Below are 21,081 nucleotides of genomic sequence, written 5' to 3' on the forward strand. Positions count from 1 at the left end.
AAGCGAAAATCTAATCAACTCACAGCTGAATAATTCAAGACATACGCTGTTTTAATGCGTATGTTTGGACATGACTGTATTCTAACACCTGTGCAAATCAGTTTCTAAACAGAACCCGTAACGCGTCTAATCACTTCCTTATTAGGAATTTCGACCACTTTAGGATTTAGAGAAAACCTTGCGTTACGAAAGTTACACCCACGGTGACATTATCCTCGATAGGTATTACCTGTGGGTATTACATCGTAGGTTGGACAACAAAGTTGAGAAATAGCACCGAAGGCCATCAAGAATATCAAGATGTATGAGACATGTAAAGAATGCATAATTACCTTGGATTTATCACACCGATAACCACTTATTATGTGATGATTGTATGTTTCACTAATTACTAAGCACTCAATCACATATAATGAAGGTAATAAAACTAAATAAACCTAGATAAATCACTAGCTTACGGCTTACGGCTACGGAATTCCAAAAACTTTACGAAACTTTTGACATTTAAGTTATGGAATCATTCATGCGAAAAGCATTGTTTTATTTTAGGATATGTATGATGTATGATTAAATTTAGGATATGTGTAACTAAACAATAATTATTTTTGTTAAAGATGCTTAATGTATCATTAATATATTTTCAAATCACATTAAATTTCTTTATACATAAACGCAAAAATATGATTGAAATTTTAACCAATCTGTGATAACTGTCAAATAAATGTCAGTTGTCGGGTGGTAAATGGAGTTGTTTGGATTTTATTTAAATCGAAGCGTAGATAAAGCTTTAAATTTATCCTAATAAATAAATAAATAGTGTTATAAGCTACAAATTCATCATGCCGAATGAAATGATAACGCTACAGCTTGGCCAATGTGGCAACCAGAGTGAGTTTACACCCTAACTATATCCTTCGGTTAATTTAAATTACAAGCCTTGTTTTTCTTGTTTTCGGCTTGATTTATTGGTGTTTGTCGGTTGATTATCTTTGTATCCTCTATTCCCGTTACTTAAATTCGAATTATCTTCGTATTCAAGCAAGAAACACGCAAATATGTGCATATAAAACCTGTATTACTAATACATGTTTTTGTTCCCCAGTTGGCTTTGAATTCTGGAAGCAACTATGCATAGAGCACGGGATATCGCCGGAAGGCATCCTGGAGGAGTACGCGACGGCAGGGCTGGACCGGAAGGACGTGTTCTTCTACCAGGCAGATGATGACCACTATATACCCAGGGCAGTGCTGTTGGATCTGGAGCCTAGGGTTATACACACTATTATGAACTCGCCATATGCCAAGGTGAGATCAATATGCTATGTATTGCATAAGTAACACTTGTTATTGTATAGAAAGAAGTGATGGGAGATCCAAATTCAGTGACTAAAATAGAGTCCACACTATGACTCAGACAATGCATCTTAATTTGTAACTGTTAGTCTCTTATAGTTTGGCAACTAGGCCATGACACTTGGATTGGTTCAAAGTTGTTTTCCATCGCTGCTCTCAATATCTGGCCAGATTACAAATACTAAATTCCTGGGGATGTTTTATGAGATACATAATAAAATTATGCAAAAGTTATATTTTGCACAGTAAAAAAGAAACAGACAAACAGATGTTGGATTTTAACTTATTTTTATTAAAAATTTGGCATTCATTTCGTATTTATAGTTTTTAATTTTTAAGATATCCAAGACAATGCCATTTATTACAGTTATATAACCCAGAAAATGTGTACCTGTCCAAACATGGCGGGGGCGCCGGCAACAACTGGGCTTCGGGGTACGCACAGGGGGACAAGTTGAATGAGGAAGTGTTCGACATCATCAATAGGGAGGCTGACGGCAGTGACAATTTAGAGGTATGCCTGGCCTTATATACATAATTTGTTATTATTTATTTATTTTCATAAGACACACACATACACAGTACGTAGGCGTTACATTCAAATAGGACTGCCAAACTGCAAAACAGTTTGATGGCTCTTGCTCTTGATAATTGTTGATTGATAATACATTTTTGTGTCAATTAAATATTTACAATTGGTACATGGTGTATTATTTTAACTTATGTTGGTTTAAGTTTATAACATAGAATGGTAACACTTATTCTCCTGAGTTTCGTGACAAATAAAAATTTGGCAGAAAACCTGATAATATCAACTTGTTAGTGGTTACCGAAGAGAATTGTCTTCTTTCTTCTCTTGCCTAGCTTATGCTAGAAGTCATTTAAGGTTATGAAAGTGATGATGAATTTTTTTATAAAAAAAATGATTTCTTCTTTACACACAATTAACATATCAACCTCGCCATCGTCTTAAATCCCGACATCCGCCTTACCAGACAGCACTATCCCTCATGAAACAGCCGTTCGATATAAAAGCAAAATGGAAAGACGAATAATAAATAAATAAATAAATAAATACTAAATAAATACTATAGGACATTTTTACACAAATTGACTAAGCCCCACAGTAAGCTCAAGAAGGCTGGAATGGAGGGCAAATCCGCCAAGGGCAGACGTTGCAACTGTGGGAACACTAGATTGACATCGTGTGTTATAACGGAAACACAGAATTGTTCTGATAAGAACAGTTTGCGATCGACTGACACTCTGCGATTAAACAGAGAAACAGGACGTGCCCTGACAAGGGCAGTTTTATGTTGCTCTGAGAAGAACATTTTACGTTGCCCTGAGAAGGACAGTTTAATATCCGGAACCTGCAGCATCCCCGTCGGACTCGTCGTGTCTTCAACCAGCGAGAGCGTAGCAGCGGAGCGAGACACGGCACACAACGAGACGATGTTGACTCCACAGCGGGCGGCGAGCGAAAGGACCGCCGCCGGCGCCGAATTCAGTTTTATTGAGAGCGACTCGCGCCGCGCATGCGCAGTGGCACGCGCGCGCGCGCACTCTTCCCGCGCACCCCGCGCGGGGAACTATCTCTGTCTCACTCTATTGTAAATATGTCTCTTTGTTTGATTTTTGTATATATACCGTGTTTTCTGTAAATAAAATTCATTATATTCTTGTACCTACTAACAAGCGTTTTAATACTAATCTACAAACCTTCTGATAACCATATTGGCCCTAGTCTGCCATACAACTTATGACCCCACGCGGAAGCCAGTTGGATTCTCGGCCCCCAGACGGGATTGGTGCCAATACTGCCAATTGAACAGGCTTAGAACAGAACATGGACTCTGCGGGGACTATATGTTTAAGTGTGGCTGGAGAAATTCATCGGCGTGTGACTGCGGAGCTCCTGTGCAGTCCATAAAACATAATTATTTTTTATGACTGTCCAAAGAGGAAATACACTGGATATTCCCTAGACTTGCTCTTCCCTGATATGAATGCAGCCCACTGGGTGAAGAAGCTAGATATTAGATTATAGTCCTTAATTGTTACCTATATTTCCACAAATATTTTGTTAGTAAGTGACCAGACAGCCATACGATTAAAAAAAAAACATCAACACATTCTTGAGAAGATACTACTTACATGGGCTTTTTAGCCTAGAGCTAAGGTCACCTCATATTGTGTTGGATAAAAATAGATGGTGGTCTAGGATAAGTCATATTTTACTTGTGACCTCAAATTCTCATTTTTTGGTAGGGTTTTGTGGTGTGCCACTCAATAGCCGGAGGCACGGGGTCGGGCATGGGCTCCTACATCCTGGAGCACCTCTCCGACCGGTTCCCCAAGAAGCTGGTGCAGACATACAGTGTCTTCCCTAATTTAGATGAAATCAGGTGAGTTCCGTTTTTTAACGAAACCTAATTTAAGCCTGAGTTTAATCTATTTTACACCACTGTTATTAACCCTTGGGAACCCTATTTATGAATAAAGAGTGTCCCATAAAAGTTTATTTTCCCCACGCCATACGTTGTCGTTGCTTATATTTCTTCACACTCCCCAGCCACACATACCCATTCTGAAATCTGATTGTTTTTTTCCACAGCGACGTCGTAGTACAGCCGTACAACTCCCTCCTCACCCTGAAGCGCCTCACAGAGAGCGCGGACTGCGTCATGGTGCTCGATAACACCGCGCTCAACAGAATCGCCAGCGACCGCCTGCACATCCCAAACCCCTCCTTCACACAGATCAACACACTGGTCTCAACCATCATGTCCGCCAGCACCGCCACGCTCAGGTAACACACCTCAACAGAGACACTGTGCTCAACAGAATCGCCAGCGACCGCCTGCACATCCCCAACCCCTCCTTCACGCAGATCAACACACTGGTCTCAACCATCATGTCGGCCAGCACCGCCACGCTCAGGTAACACACCTTTACAAAGACCCCGCGCTCAACAGAATCGCCAGCGACCGCCTGCACATCCCCAACCCCTCCTTCACACAGATCAACACACTGGTCTCAACCATCATGTCGGCCAGCACCGCCACGCTCAGGTAACACACCTCAACAGAGACACTGCTCAACAGAATCGCCAGCGACCGCCTGCACATCCCCAACCCCTACTTCACTCACTCTTGCGGGAAACGCGTATACGGCTTTGTTCACGAAGAGTCGTGGAAATAACACACATGAGATGATTGGACTTCCAACTCATCTCGTCAAACGTCAAGTTACGGAAGTCGACGTGATTCAATATTGGTGCTTTCTTCTGTATCAAAGGACGCGTAGCGGATAATGCTGATACTCAAGTAACACCTTTAACACCATCAGTCCATCATAACACCAAACATGTAACACCTCTGGAGTTGGGGGTCATCCATTAATTACGTCACACGAATTTCTAGGTTTTTTGACCCCTCCCCCCCTCATTGTCACACTTGGTCACATTTGGCAAACCCCCTCCCCCCTAGTGTGACGTCACATTTTTTCTACGAAATCGCCAAATCGAATTAAGTACCTATGTATTATTAATATTTTATCAAAATATTTTTGACGATATAAATATTAGTAATTTTATAACCCAAAACTGCTTAGGAAAGAAAATTAAACGAATAAAAACGATTATCGTTTTAAAAACTTGTTATTTAAATGTACAGCGAATAAAATAATTTAAATAAATTTTCGGTTACTGATGAAGTTAAAGTGACGTCACAAAGTTTGTGTCTCCCCCCTCCCCCATGTCACAACATGTCACATTTTCTTGACCCCCTCCCTCCCCCTAAACGTGTGATGTAATTAATGGATGACCCCTTGCAGGTCAAACATAAACAGTAATATAATAGGCTACGGATTGCTTACCATCAGGCGAGCCGTATGCTTGTAAGTAAAATTATAAGAAGAAACCCGCCTCTGTGGTGTATATAGATATGCTAATACGATCTGTATAAAACTAATGATAAATTTGTAACGTGTCCGGCTGTCCGGTCCTAATAATTGTCTATCGATTGGCAGGTATCCCTCGTACATGAACAACGACCTGATCAGTCTAGTGGCACCTCTCATCCCCACCCCGAGGCTTCACTTCCTCATGACCGGGTACACACCGCTCACCGCTGATCATCTGGTGCATGTGGTAAGTATTCTAATAAGTTTACCATCCCTTTGCAGTATTGGGGCAATACTGGCAATAGAGAAGCAAAGCTGTAAAAACTTGGCTTAATTTCTTGTATGTACGAATAGATATTTTTAAACTTTATTAAAGGAAAAAATGGAAAAAGTTACGCTCCCGGCAGGACTTGAACCCGCATCCTCCACAATCCGTGTGTTGCTCTTAATCAATTGATTTTTAATTTGTTAAATGACTAAATTTCACAGAGGTTTTTCATGGGTATGTGTATTTTGAGCAGGCGCCAAAGATCCGCAAGACCACGGTGCTGGACGTGATGCAGCGGCTGCTCCAGCCCAAGAACATGATGGTTTCCCTCAGCCCGGACCGCGCCAACCAGCACTGCTACATCTCCATTCTCAACATCATACAGGTATAATTAACTTCATCATCGGTTAACCTGAAAAACTGTCCACTATTTGACAAATACATACTGCAAAATCGGCGCAGACTTGTAGAGTTAGCGTTAGCTTAGATAAATTCTAAATACTAATCTTGTAATTTTTGTTTTAGGGCGAAGTAGACCCGTCACAAGTGCACAAGTCCCTGCAACGTATCCGAGAGCGTAAACTAGCGAACTTCATCCCTTGGGGGCCTGCTTCAATACAAGTAGCCCTCTCGCGGCGTTCGCCACACGTGACCTCATCTCACAAGGTGTCGGGCCTGCTGCTCGCCAACCACACGAATATCAGCTCGGTAAGATGCTATTTATTTAACAAGCACTATTTTCAACTCGTTAGTTAAAAAAAAATAAAAAATAAAACGTTTATTCAGAGATCTTGTTTACAACTAATTACATAATATATTAGTTGTATTGTAATATCTACTAAATTGTACACTCACCAGCAGAACTAACATCCAAAATGACCATGTGCATAGCACAGAATCGGACCACGCTAAGGTTAGAGTATACACTCTTATTCTCTTAACAATAAGTTTTAGCAATTTATCCGACTGAGCCATATTTATTGTAGAATCGGTAAGATGTTAGGTCAGTCAAAACCTTCATGAAAAGTGTAAACAAATATTTAAATATAGAATAAGTGTAAAGTGGGGGGTCGTTACAATTGGTGCCGTGACCAGGATATTTTGCAGATCCCCCTTTCACCAGCACCTTTGTTATAAGATATTGAAATGTTCACACATGTCCCCAGCTATTCGACCGCTGCCTCCAGCAGTACGACAAGCTCCGCAAGCGCGAGGCGTTCATCGACGTGTTCCGCAAGGAGCCCATGTTCCGCGACTCGCTCGACGAGTTCGACGAGTCCCGCTCCGTGGTGGACTCGCTGGTGCGGGAGTACCACGCCGCCGCCACGCCTGACTACGTGCACTGGACGCCTGGTCAGTATAAGTCTTTTTCGGTTTTTTTTTTTATTATATAGGGGGCAAACGAGCAGACGAATCGCCTGATGGTAAGCGAGCGCCTTGCCGGCTTTTGATATGGGATTACACTCTTACTTTGAAGGTTTTAAGGTTGTATCGGTCCAGAAATACCGCAGGCGACAGTTGATTCCACAGTTTAGCTGTGTGAGGCAGGAAGTTTCTGGAGAAATGCACAGTTGAGGATTGCCAACCATCTAATGCCAGGATCGCATGCACCGAGAGTGGCGAGACAGTAAAACGAAGTATGGAATTTTTACTCGGCCGAGTAACAATTTCATACTTTTACTGTCTCGCCACTCTACTCGGTACGTGCGATCCTGGCATCAGGGGCCCGACGGACAGACAGTAACAGTGAGCAACCGGGTTACGTGCATAGAAAGTGAGATCCTACAAAACATTGACTTTGAGGAGTTTGAGGATATTTTTACTTTCCAAAAGGGCCCCAAATTCTTGAATGCCCAAGGCCCAAGCATAGTTTAAGACGGCCCTAGTGAGGGTAGTACATATTGTATCTGCGTCTCTCGTACTTGATTGAGTTTTTTTGTTAACTGTACCTTTTGTTCACAGAGAGCGGTCAGCTATAATCTGCAGAAGCGTGAAGTTTCCAAAGGTGCAAATGGAAGTATTCTGACTCACAAATCGTTAATGATCTAACCAGTGCCATCGTATGCATTTATCTGATTAACTCGAATAATTAAAGACACTGTGATTAAATGCCAATTGTTAGTAGCGACAGAATTTTGAAAATAACGTAGTCTCGGAATATAAGGTCTGTGTTCTCGTTTTTGAGAAGTTTTTCTTTACAAATGCGGTCCTAGCCTCATTAATAAACCTTGTTTTTATTTCACAGATGCTAAATTGACAGTATGATTGCCCCAATTTGTAATTTTAGCACCAAAACAGGATGATTTTGTAGTAAATTGGACAATCGAACTATCCAGTTTCTAGCTAGAATAAATAAAAGAAATAAAAGGACGCTTAGCACGAGAAATTTCGTACATTGACCGATGACCGCCCGTTCCTATCTCTATCGCACGCACATAATTATATTGCTGTCTCTCTCGTTGTGTCCTTGACCGCCGGCATCATGGGCGGGACAGCAATATAATTACGCGCTTGCGATAGAGATATGACCAGACCTTCGTATTCAGACCTCCAGAGTTCCTCGTTCGAAGCGTCCTTTCTTTATCAAAGCACAACTTTAGTATGTGCCATATAATGACCACTTGACCAAAAGATCTGATTAATCTTTTAGAATAAAAAAAAATCCGAATATGATAGTTATAGTAGGTAGGGTTTCGTTCAAGATTCGTGTCGCTAACTGTATATGTAAATTGTCATTGTCTCTCTACTCTAGTTAAGTGTTGTTTAATGGATTAAACCCGTTAGGCTAAAACCAATTGTTTTGTTTAACGACTAGGTTAGTTGCCTGTATGAATAAGCATTGAAATAAAAAAGTTGCTTTTTTACCAAGAATTTATTTTATAATGGCTAACCTTAACACTTTACACGTATCGTGCACACACGAAGATTGTACGCCTCGAGGCATTCGTTGCATACATCAACGCTTTCCGTCCCTTTCTGACTGTGCCCGCGTGAAAGGGAGCTCTTTAGCCGATGTTACCAGTTTTCTGAGACAAACCTGGGTCTGCTTTAGGCTGCCGTTCCACTGAGGCGGAGATGAGATTAGATTGGTTGTAATTTGTTATCCAGTGGAGCCGAGAACAGAACCAATGCTATTGGTTTATTCCCGCACGTCTCTCATCTCCGCCTCATTGGTAAGGCTGCCTTACAGCAAGATCTTAAAAAGGTTTTTTTTTTTCGAAAATTATTTATGAGAAGAACAGAAGAAGAAGACAGTTAAATATTATAAATATCGATAGTTTTCTATAGGTTTCAGAAAGACTCAATCCGTGTTTAGGCTGCGTTTCCACTAGACCGACTATCGACCGTCTGATCTAGTGTAAATGCGCTCTAAGAACACAAAAAAATTAAAGCTAAGACAATTTCAACTGTTCACTGCGGATTTTTCCGATCAACTTCTAGTAACATCGAAGCATTGATGCTAAATCATATCGTTATTTAAATAAAGCATGATTAAAATAGCTGTAGCAAATATAAGTTTATAATATAAAATCAATTGTATACCGGCGCCATAAATTATAAAGGAGCAAAGTATTTCTTCTAACAATATAGTTACATACTATTTATATGAAATGCAAATGAATGAGTCTAATATGCTTCCAATTTGATGGCGATCACAACATGCTCTCTCTCTTTCACAAATTCCCCTAAATACGTATTTTAAATTCACTGCAGTAAACTCTGATTTGATATTAAAAAATCCCTATTATTCAAAAAACATCACTACATAGTATAAAACAAAGTCGCTTCCCGCTGTCAGTCTGTCCCTATTTAGATCGTTAAAACTACGCAACGGATTTTGATGCGGTTTTTTTTAATAGATAGAGTGATTCAAGAGGAAGGTTTATGTATAATTTGTTAACCCGTGCGAAGCCGGGCGGGTCGCTAGTTTATAGTAAAAGATTAGGGCAGATTGCTAATAAAATCATATTTTACTCAGTGAAAAATACCGAATTTAGGGACCCCATTTAAATTTGACTACTCGAACCCTACACTATTGAACAGATCATACTATAGATGGTCAAGCAAATCTTGTCAGTAAAAAAAGACGCGTAATTCAAATTTTCTATGGGACGATATCCCTTCGCGCCTACATTTTTCAAATTTGCCGCCTTTTTCTACTGACAGGATCTGCTTGACCAAGTATAGTCAATATCACATTCATATACATGGCATTATGTACTAAGGCTACCTTTCCACTGAGGAGGAGATGAGAAGAAACAGTAGAATCCACCAATATCATTGGTTGTCTTCTCCGGTTGATTCTTGCGCGTGTCTCCTGTCATCTCCTCAGAGGAAAGGCAGCCTAATCATATCATATCAGTTGATATGTGAACATTATTGAATGGACAACGTACAGTTATGATTACATGACAGCAAGGCCGAGCTACGCTATGGCTATGTATGTACATTCACGTGTTCATATAACATGCAGGTGGCAAGTACTTAGATGACGTATCCTTGAGAATACCGATTAACTAAACACTTGTCATTATGTGTTTCGTGGCAGATTTTTACTTTGTTGTAGTTTTTTTTTTCGATCGAAATCTGAGAAAAAAATACAAGATAAATCAGGCCAAGTTTCAGGATGTTTTTTTAACGTTTACCCATAGTGTCCGTTACACAATTTGTGTAAGGCATACTGTACTAAGAACTTTTTCTATTATGCTCAAGGGCCGATGTTGCTTATGCAAGTGACAAATTGAATGAAATACTTATGACAATGTACACGAATCCCAAAGACTATGCCTAAATTTTATACATAAAAATATAACGCTTGTTCTTATTAGATTTAAATTTCAACATACATCCCTAATTACGACCGAACATTAATCACATGTTTATAGTTAATACATCAACAATCAGTGCTTAGTGAAATAGCGGTGTCCCTCCAAAGCTGGGTATTCCTTAGAGCTAACAACAACATGCTTGAAATGCTCTCAAAATCAACCCTCTAAATAACTTAGAAAATCTTTAAAGTATAAACCGAAATAAATGTCATATACTAAGAAAAAGTGACCAAGGCCTCCAGGACCCAGGGCTGGAATCGAACCAGCGTCCTCTGCTATCTGCTGGCTCTAACAATTACCCAGCTACAAACATCACTACATTATTGGAGAGAACTAAATTAGAAACATGTCTAGTTCAGTCACTCCCCGGCAATCAGCAATAGTTTTGTTGCTGGAACTCCAGCTCCGGCAACCTTCATTCTTAATCTAAGTGATGTTTCACACTAACACAAAATTAGGGCCTGATCAAGTATAGGTTGGACCCCAAAAGCCTTAGGTCCCAACCTAGATAATCAGACCCTGGAAAAAATGGTGCTTATACAAAAATTCAATGCATTAGGCATGGCAAAAAGTAAAGTGGAATAATAGCCTGAAAAAATATCTCTCTTATGCTTGCAAGGTTGGCAATCATTGAATATAGTGCAGTCACCATTCATTTATTCTACATCTAGAACAGCAAATACAAATTGTTAACATTCTATTGTGTATTATCAAGAGTGTTTCTTAATTCTGGTTGGACAAGATTATTATTAGGATTTAAAGAAATTTGTGTTTGAGAAACACTTTGGAAAACTATTGGAGCCCATCCAGACTAACAGAGAATGTTCGAACAAAACCGATTCGAAACAATCAATAACAAGAAATTGCCTGTTGCTTAGAAATCAATCTTGAGAGTTGTCACTTCAACACATTTTGAATAAAAAATGCCACTTTGTTTAGTTTTTTGTCACGTCAAAATTAACTACTAATCAGCAGGTAAGAATTTCCAATGCTGGTTTTCAATAAATGTAAGGTCTAAGAGCCGATACAGACGGACTGCAATTTGTATGGGAACTGCACGCCAACTGCAACGTCGGCGTGTAGTTCCTATACAACTTGCAGTCTGTCTGTGTCGGATCTAACCTAGATTAAGGCCAAGCCACAAATTGCTGTAAGAAAGACTTCAAAACTAATTTTTTGTGATACTTCCAAGCCTGTTAAATCAGAGAACTAGAACGAAGATCGAATGTCAGTAAACAAGAAAGTGCTCAAAACATCCCCGAAAGTCTGGCCAGGCTAACAGACAAAATCCTGTCACTTAACGGCGGGCTAGGAGGTCTGGCTGTTCTGCTGGAACTTGGGCTGGATGATGGAGGTCTTGCGGACGGGCACGGTCTCCGGTGTAGGGATGGCGTCGCCCGTTGGCTGCTTGGCGGGCGCGGCTGGGGCCTTGAAAGGCGCTGTTAGATTCCCTGGGCGCTGCTTTGCCATCTGGTAGTCGCCGGAGTCAAAGAACTTTTGCTGCGGGAGAGTGAGTCATGTATTATAATTTGTCATTAAATTTTTCAGATATAATACTTTCACCAGTAGTAACTCTATTTGTTGGGTAGCAGACACAATATTTAAAGACATGTTTGACTTCTAAATTAAAACGGTCGTTTGTCATTCCTCCATGATATTTCATCCTTTATTTGGTAGCGTCCACACATCGGTCTAGTTGACCCCACTGTGGAAACCAAATGGAACTAAAGGTTGTTGAAAATGTCAGCAATGAGGGAACAAGAACAGATTTTTTTACTTCTTTATCTCTAAATTGGTAAGAGGGCTTTCATTGCAGTTTAGGATTAGGTGAATTAGTAACTACGAGGGGCGTTCAAAATATTCTCGGTATTGATATCTTACGACCTCTTCTAAAATTTCTTTCGTTACTGGCCGCTAAGGTTTATTCATTGACATTAAAAAAAAGTATAATTCGAACCGAGATGGTCTTTTGTTTTTCTGCAATTGCTGAACAAACATGAACATCATGTGCGAATTGACAATGTTAACTAAATTAGAACATCGATGCGTGATAAAATTCTTGACAAAACAGGGTAAAAATCAAAAAACCATAAAAGAGGAAATGGATTGTGTTTACCGTGAATCTGCTCCTTCTTTATCTACCATTCAAAAGTGGTCAAGCGAGTTTAAACGCGGAAGGGAGAGTATTGAAGATGACCCTAGACCTGGCCGGCCTGTAGTAGCTACTTCACAAGAAAATATTGATAAAGTGGAAAAACTTATATTGGAAGATGGTCGAGTGAAGGTAAAATCTATAGCACAAGTAACCAATCTCTCTATTGGTACCGTACATGATATTATACATGACCATCTTAATATGTCAAAAGTAAGTGCAAGATGGGTTCCGCGAATGCTGACTCGGCTTCAAAAAGACATGCGTGTAGCTTGTTGTTCCGATTTTATTGACCTGTGCGGTGAAAATCCTGATGAGGTGCTGCAAAGAATAGTTACTGGAGATGAAACCTGGGTTCATCATTATGACCCAGAGAGTAAACAAGAGTCCATGCAGTGGCACATTAAGGGTTCAGCTCATCCCAAGAAGTTCAAGGTCATCCCTTCAGCTGGCAAGGTCATGGCCACGATATTTTGGGATTGTGAAGGAGTATTACTAATCGATTATAAAGAAAAAGGTGTAAATATCACAGGACAGTACTACGCTAACATTCTACGTCAATTAAAGGATGTAATTAAAGAAAAGAGGCGAGGAAAGTTAACCAAAGGTATTCTGCTTCTGCATGACAACGCCCCCGTCCATACTGCTCATATTGCCAAGGCAGCTATTGTTGAATGTGGGTTTAAAACTGTTATTCACCCACCGTATAGTCCGGACTTAGCCCTCAGCGACTTCTTTTTGCTCCCCAATCTTAAAAAGGATCTGCGTGGAAATAAATTTTCTGACGATGAAGCATTGAAGGCGGCAGTGGAGGAGCATTTTTACACGAAAGATAAAAAATATTTTTACGAGGGATTAAAAAAAATAATTGATCGATCTTTTAAGTGTATGAACATAGGGGGGGAGTATATTGAAAAATAAAAATATCAAACTTTTCGTACTTGTTTGTTTTCATTCTCATACCGAGAATATTTTGAACACCCCTCGTAGAAGCTTCATACAAAATTACAACTATGTAAATCAGTTGGATGTCAGTTGTCATGAGTAATTCAAATGTATAAAAGTTGCCCTGTCAGGTCTGCACTTTTAGCTTAATTCTTTATAGAGCACACATTATATGGGTGGTCACCAGGGCATCATCCTTGTTTTTTTTTTAATTATGCAGAATTCTAAGGACTTGTAAGTAAGGCGATGGGGTTTGAGTAATTGAATTTTGTACATTTAAGCAATGCACCTGGCACTCTGCTATCTAACCCTTAATAGCCGCAGGGGGCTTATGTATTTACCACCACAATTTAGACTATTTAACAATGGTGGAGTTCAATTTTGAATAATTAACACATTCAGTGCCGAAAACCCGACTATCCTATCGTTAATGATTTCGTTCCCTGGCTGGGCAGCCCGATAGTCGGGATTGTGGTACTACAGCTTTATATGACGAAATTTTTGTGGCCTGGCGCGGATGTCTTGTTTCACTTGTTAGGCTGGGTGGCAATCAATGTGTTAACAATATGTATGGCTCGTACTTACTCCTTTAGCAAGTCTTTTCTGCAAGAATGCCGAGTGGCCCCCGGGTCCACGCCCCAACATGGCATTTGGGAACTTTGCCTTCAGCTTGGCTTCTTCTAGTTTTTCCAACTCTTTTGGCTGCAAAGAAATATGTTTATTGTAGAATACATTTCACAATTGTTTAAAATGTAATCTTGATGAAGGTAGTTGTTGTTGTGCTATACAGGGTGTTTGGCACATGTACCGACAAATTTTTTTGGGGGGTTTGTGGTGTCATTTCCTTCCCTTTCTTTCTTGGAACCTTGGTCCTAGGAGCCACGGATCTGTAGATACGATTTTTTTTTTCATAAATCATCCAAAATCTGATTTTCGGAGCCCCATAACTTTTTTTTATGGTCTTAAATGCATACTTTGTTTGTTAGTCTTACATTAGACCTGTCTGCTTTCAAATACTAGTTTTTTGTTACAAATTTCAGCATAAAACGAACCATGGGCTTTTTTTATTACAAATAAACTGAATTTAAATTTAACCTAATTTTAATTTAGCTGATACTGGTAGCTTCGTCGTGTACCTAATTGTGTTTCGTTAAAAATTCGATTATCCGCTTTGTAATCGTTGCTCTAAAAAGTTACGCACACATGGAAACGCTCCAAGTCGCACACATGGAAAGTCTAGGTTTAGTTTGAAATCTGAGGGTAGTCAAATTTTAAGTGGCGTCACGGAAGTGCATGTCTTTGTGCTGCGTCGGTCAATTGTTAACTACGTACCTACGTTGTGTTTGCTACGTTGCTATTATTGACTTTTGTTACCGTTGTTTTAACTTTGCTATTGTCATGCCTAACTACACTAACGAAGAGTACTATGAAAAAAAATAAAAAAATCGTATCTCCAGATACGTGGCTCCTAGGACCAAGGTTCCAAGGAAGAAAGGGAAGGAAATGACACCACAAACCCCCCAAAAAATTTTGTCGGTACATGTGCCAAACACCCTGTACACATAAATATTCAAGAACTATTCACCACACTAAGTCTTACAATAGGGTGCTTGCCTGCTAGTCAATCAGTTTCTTTTTTGAACTTTTAAAACAATTACCACTATGGAATTTATATGAAAACAGAACCAGTGATGTCACCGTTAAGTCTTCTACTTTTTCTAGTTCTATCTAATTTATTAATTAAGTTGAAATTGTGTTAAATATAACTAATGTCTATGTTTTTCTAATACCTTTCTGGAGTTTCTGGTGCTTATTTTGTAAATGGTGTAAAAGAATTTATATTAAATACAGACAACATCCCTGTACTTACTAAACACTTATCCTGTGTGGAAAAGTGTTAAGCCTTCTGTAAAAATGACTTCTTAAAACTATGAAGTAATGTGTTCGCACACTCGCAACTACATATATTGTGTAGTTCAGGTATTCATTCATTCATATTCTTGATTGCAGATAAAAAATTATCCATATTACATTAAAATTACGTAGACGGTTAGGGGGCAGAGGTGTAGGGTTGGAGCCGGTCTACCTAGCTTTATTTGACGTTCATAAGCGCATTGTAATTATGCCTACTTGAATAAACTATCTTTTATCTTTATCTTTATCTTTATCTAGGTAACAATAAATATTGCAATGACATTAAACCAGTTGCGTCTAATAGATGAGGTTGTAAAAAGTTATGAAGGTCATAGAGGACCAATTACTCTTAAGTAGGTATAGTTTTGGACAGGTAAAAGTTAGCGGTTGAAGTAGACTTACGTCCTTCGGGGGTTCGTTCTGATCCTGGGAGTCACCCATTATGGAAATCTGGAACAAAGACTAAATCAAATCGGCTAAATCTAATATAGATTACTTACTTCCATGTCAACTGGAGATAAATAAATAGGAAGTAATCAGTAGGTCTAGATTAAAACGGCCATTCATCCATTCAAAGTAAATAATAGGTAGATACGATAAATCTGTATAAAGTTTGAAAAATGTCGTAAATGTGCGTCTTAACGATCTACCCACACAAATGAGAAGTAGTCAACAAAATTTACTTAAACATTGATTATTACAACATAAATTATACGAAAAACTAAAATTTCACGATCAATTCCGTAAATAAGTTGAAATAAAAATCTGAATCTCATTCACATGGTTTGTTATTGAGAACTTGTCGCCAAGAGGATATGGCCAAAGTGGTTTACCTTGGGATTGCTTTCTTTTCTTCTTCACGGAATTAACCAGCAATTGCTCGATTAGCAGTCGCTAAATATCAATAATTGAAAAGAATACAACGAAATAATGTGTAGAACGATCAAATAAAAATCGTCAACAATCCTTGCTGATTTTTCCTCAAATCAAAAATGGCGTTTGTTGTAGTGTTGCCAGTGTAGAATTTTATATTACTGCCAACATGACCCAAAGAAACTCGAAAAGTCATGTTGGTGATTTGATTTATATAGTGTGTCAAAGGTCTGTTTGATTTCAAACATAGACAGAGAGAATCATACTATCTTTCTCTAACACTAGTACTAGCACCGAAAAGAAAAGGATGAGTATATTTTTTTTTGTGTTTCTATTTACTGACAAAATTTGGTTGACTGTGCATTGACTTTTTAGAGAGGTTTTTTTTATTCGATTTGACAGTTTGATTTCATAATAAACACGCATCGCATCGCTTCAAACTTGGCAAGCATTTTGGCAAGGGAGGCACGGGCAAGGTAGTTCGCTGCTTGCGCGCCTAGTATTTATTTGCCTAGTTTTTGGCGCAAATATATTTAAGAAAGTCTTCTTAATAATGGATTCGGAAATGTCGGACCCAGTAGAGGCGGATACAGATGGATCTATTTGTAGTATTCACGTACGCAATTTCTTTTGCCATGACAATTTGCAGATTGACTTGAACAAGAACGTTAATTTCGTCGTTGGGCGTAACGGCAGCGGTAAAAGCGCAATTCTGACTGCTTTAGTCGTCGGTTTGGGAGGCAGGGCCTCTGCGACGAACAGGGGAAACAATTTACATTGTAAGTACCATTATCTACAGCCATAATAAGTTTTCTCATAAACATTATATTTTGATACAACATTGACCTTGACAACTATTTACAAAATTAAGTCTACAAATCAGTATCAATCAGTATCAATCCACCCATTCCTGTCTTTTTATTTTGGTGCTACTTCATTATGAATAATATATTATGATATACACACTACACAGTACTTATAGAATAAAGATAATTTTGATCCCACTTGCCTTATCTTATTTGACTATAGCTGCGGCTCTGTCCAGGTTTTCCCCGGATTTGTTATAGTTAAGTTATTGAATGGTCTTGGTTAAATAAAATAAAATAAAACTTTGGCAATCGAAGTAATAAATTGAAGCAATAAATCCCATAATTTTTCTCCAAATGGGAAAGTTTTTTGACTTTTTGTCATATCTAGAAGTGATGGTAGGCATAGTTGCACCTTCAATGCAATTTAAATAAGATATTATGCTTTTAATATTTAAACTTGTAAAGAAACCCCTGTGTTCATAAAACTTAGCACCCTCTGTAAAATTTAGTCTTTTTTTACAAATAGAAGTTACAGATAGGCTTGTACAATCAATGGTTTGTTTGATTTGACAAAGGTTTATCAATAATGCCAAAAGTTTATAACAAGATACAATTTCAGCCTTCATCAAGAAAGGTGCCAACTCAGCGTCAGTGGAGATCAAGATCCGGAACAGCAGTGAGCAGGCCTACAAGCATGATGTGTACGGAGACTACATCACCGTGGAGAGGCACCTCAACGCCTCCGGGGGCTCCAGCTACAAGGTTAAGAATGCCGCAGGTAATATAAGTGGAGATCAAGATGAACAGCAGTGAGCAGGCATACAAGCACCATGTGTACGGAGACTACATCACTTCAGGTCTCATCGGAAGACCAGCGCTGGAAGCCACCAGCAACATGCTGAGATAAGGCCATTTCGTGGCACTTTAATCTTATTTTGTGTTTTCTTTCATATTATGTATTGATTGTCTGTGCTTACGAATAAATTATATTCTATTCTATTCTATCACTATCGAAAGGCACCTCAACTCCAAAAATATCAACAGTAATGAGAAAAATAATGTGTCATGCAATATCCATCCCTGTCAACATGATTTGTTTCTATGCAGTGGGGGTCATTATTTCTGCAGCTCACAAGTGCATAGTAAGTGGTTATGCACTTTTGCAGCTAGCTATATGTATAGAAAATGGATGTAAAGCTTTTAGGTTAAATAATTCTGCAATTAAATTTATCATTATAAAATGTAAATCATCATAGAAAACTACTAACTCCTAACATAATCAACAAATATCAATATAAACTTTATGGTACGTCACCAGGTAAAGTGATATCGACAAAATGCGACGAAGTAAACAACATAATCACAGCGCACGACATCCAAGTGGACAACCCGATATCCGTGCTCAACCAGGACGACGCGCGCGGGTTCCACGCGGCGGACGCCAAACGGAAATTCACACTGTTCCGGAAGGCGACGAATTTGGACCGGACCGAGGCGAATTACTTGTCGGCATTGGATAGTTGCAAGATGGCGAAGAACATATGGACCAGGAAGTCTGAGGTTAGTCTTTGTTGTACATTACTAGTTAGAAAGAGAAGGTTACACGTGAAGGAAGTGGACGACCGGATATGGGAGTGGATAACCGGACGCCAAACGGAAATTACGCTGTTTCGGAAGGCGATGAATTTGGACCGGACGGAGGCGAATTATTTGTCAGCATTGCAAGATGCCGAAGAATGTATGGACCAAGAAGTCTGAGGTTAGTATCTCTGTCTCACTTTCACTCATAACTGCGTCATTAATGGACGTACGGTAAACCACCTGCCACTCGATTGGATAGGACCCGGACCGCACCATGGTCGCGGTTCGGCACGCCCGCCCGTCTATTTGTGCTTACACACAGCCGCTATAACGGCCCGGCCACGACATTGCGCGACCGGCGACAGCAGGGGCAACCATAGGTTGGAGCGAGACACAGAAATCTTACCTTTCGTTCCCACCGACCCGTCGGCCGTCGCCGGTAGCGCAATGTCGTGACCGGGCCGTAAGCTAAACAGATATTCACATTATTCAGTAAGGTAAGACAGCGAATTTTGACGCCTTTTGGCAGGATGCACGCTTTCTGACGTTGTATAATGTGCGTAACTATTTCACAGGCTCTAGAAGACGTTAAAAAAGAGAAAATCAAGCTTAAAGCGATGCACGACAGACTCCAGTCCCGAAGCGAGATCGTCGCCCGAGAGAAGGCGCTCGAAAACGAGTATTACTGGAGCGAGATAGCGCAGTTGGAGCGAGAGGTCCGAGAGATAGAGACGAAGAGGCAAAAGCAGCAGGATAAGATAGTGAAGCTGGAAGTTAAGTTGCAAGGTTTGGATGCGAGCTGTGGGGGGAAGAACGGTGTCATAGAGTAAGTCATTCAAACTGCAACAATTTTTTTTGGTTATCATTTTGGTGGTTATCACATCCGGTTGCAACGCCAGTGTGAAAAAATATATAATAATTATTATATATTTTATATACTTAAGACACTATTTTTTGCAAGGGAACCTCCAACCAAAACCTGTAAACATAGAAAAAAATCAAGCAAATTTTTGCCTCGAAATCCTCACAACGCTCAAGATTTCACTGATTCTAGTATATTTCGCTCGGTCGGGTATTAACAGTAAATGACAATAATGAATCAACAAATGATTACTTACTTAACAGTAGCATGATGCGTTTAAAGCGGGGCAAAGATGTTTGGACCTTTGTAAAACAAATATTAACCTTATATAATTACATGGACACACCTCATTCGGTTCTCGTATGCTATTTTATTTTTACTATCATTTTCTTTAATTTAATGAATGTTTTAATTAGGTATACAGGATTTTGACTCTTGGAGACCCTATACATCTCTAAGGATAATTTGATTAACTACTATATATTGTAATCTTTTAGTTATGATGACACTTAGAGACATTTACATCTCTAAATAATTTTAGATTATAGTTTTTGTATCTTTGTGTTTTTTTTTTCAATACTATTGTTATTGCGTTTTTTGTAATTCGACATTTAGAGGCTTTATACATCTCTATGTTAGTTTGATTTGATATTTACGGCTTAGTTGTATTTTATAATTATTGATGTGTTTTTTTTTTTGCTGTATGTAAATTCCATATTGACGTGTAAAAGTGCCCTTGTGCCCTATTTGCTGAATAAATGTTGATATTTGATATAAAATGTGGACTTGTTTTAGGACTCTGAAGACTCAGTTCGAGGAGCACAACGGCCAACGCACGCTCCTGGAGCAACAGCTGCAAGAGCTGGAAGGCCTCGTGCGCGCCGCGCAGGCCGCGCTGCGAGGCTTCCAGAGCACCGGCCACAAGCACTCCGACCAGATCCGGCGGGAAATGAGGAAGGCCAGCGCGTTGGAGCTCGAGATCAGAAATATCAAGTGAGTGACGAGCTTCTAGGCGGTTTTTTTTTAAATTATACAACGGGACTTAATACGCGATTAAGTCCCGTTGTATAATTTAATAATGTGTAAAAATCGTGAAAGTTTAAATCGGTTTTTTTTTTCATAAATGGTTTCAAATGCTCGCTAATTTTAGTTCCGTTGAAATTTGCTATATGGGGGTTTTCGGGGGAGAAAAATCGATCTAGCTAAGTCATATCTCTGGGTAAACGCGTATTTTCGGTTTTTATATGTTTTCCGAGCAAAGGTCGGTCTCCCAGATGTTACTGATATGATTTTCGATTGGCCAATTTTCTCCTCAATTCAGTTTTTTCCCCAATTTTGTTAAAAATGACAGGTTAATTCGTCAAATTGGGACACATGGTTTTTTATTTTCTCGTTCCATGTATCAACATCACATAACATGCAAGTTTATTTAAGTTTGTTGCATGTAATGCCAAGCTATGGAATTTATAATTCGGTATTAAATAAATTGACTTTGTGTCTCAAAGTATTTTGAGTTTGTGTTTAAATCTATTATATTGTTACGTACAGTAGAGTCCGGTTACAACGACGCCCAAGGGACCGCTGATGTT

The 21,081-nt window shown here is 39.3% G+C and overlaps 2 protein-coding genes across 3 annotated transcripts; one reads left to right on the forward strand and one right to left on the reverse strand.

Moving 5' to 3' along the window:
• Positions 1-802: 802 nt before the first annotated feature.
• Positions 803-7,691, forward strand: LOC134647376 (tubulin gamma-1 chain-like). The gene is made up of 10 exons (XM_063501714.1): positions 803-888; positions 1,103-1,305; positions 1,721-1,867; positions 3,625-3,761; positions 3,971-4,165; positions 5,386-5,506; positions 5,781-5,912; positions 6,053-6,235; positions 6,694-6,880; positions 7,490-7,691. The coding sequence occupies exons 1-10, from the start codon at positions 840-842 to the stop codon at positions 7,504-7,506; spliced, it is 1,371 nt and encodes a 456-aa protein (XP_063357784.1). The 5' UTR covers positions 803-839; the 3' UTR covers positions 7,507-7,691.
• A 3,808-nt stretch (positions 7,692-11,499) lies between these two features.
• LOC134647692 (cAMP-regulated phosphoprotein 19) lies at positions 11,500-16,363 on the reverse strand. Of its 2 annotated transcripts, none has more exons than XM_063502048.1 (4): positions 16,201-16,363; positions 15,770-15,817; positions 14,039-14,155; positions 11,500-11,856 (listed from the first exon to the last, which is right to left on the reverse strand). In XM_063502048.1, the coding sequence occupies exons 2-4, from the start codon at positions 15,806-15,808 to the stop codon at positions 11,665-11,667; spliced, it is 348 nt and encodes a 115-aa protein (XP_063358118.1). In that variant the 5' UTR covers positions 15,809-15,817; positions 16,201-16,363; the 3' UTR covers positions 11,500-11,664. The 2 variants fall into 2 exon arrangements, with proteins under 2 accessions (XP_063358118.1, XP_063358117.1); XM_063502047.1 differs by lacking the exon at positions 16,201-16,363 and adding an exon at positions 16,057-16,188.
• Positions 16,364-21,081: the final 4,718 nt, after the last annotated feature.

The sequence above is a fragment of the Cydia amplana genome, chromosome 4 (assembly GCF_948474715.1).
Source record: "Cydia amplana chromosome 4, ilCydAmpl1.1, whole genome shotgun sequence".
NCBI lineage: Eukaryota > Metazoa > Arthropoda > Insecta > Lepidoptera > Tortricidae > Cydia > Cydia amplana.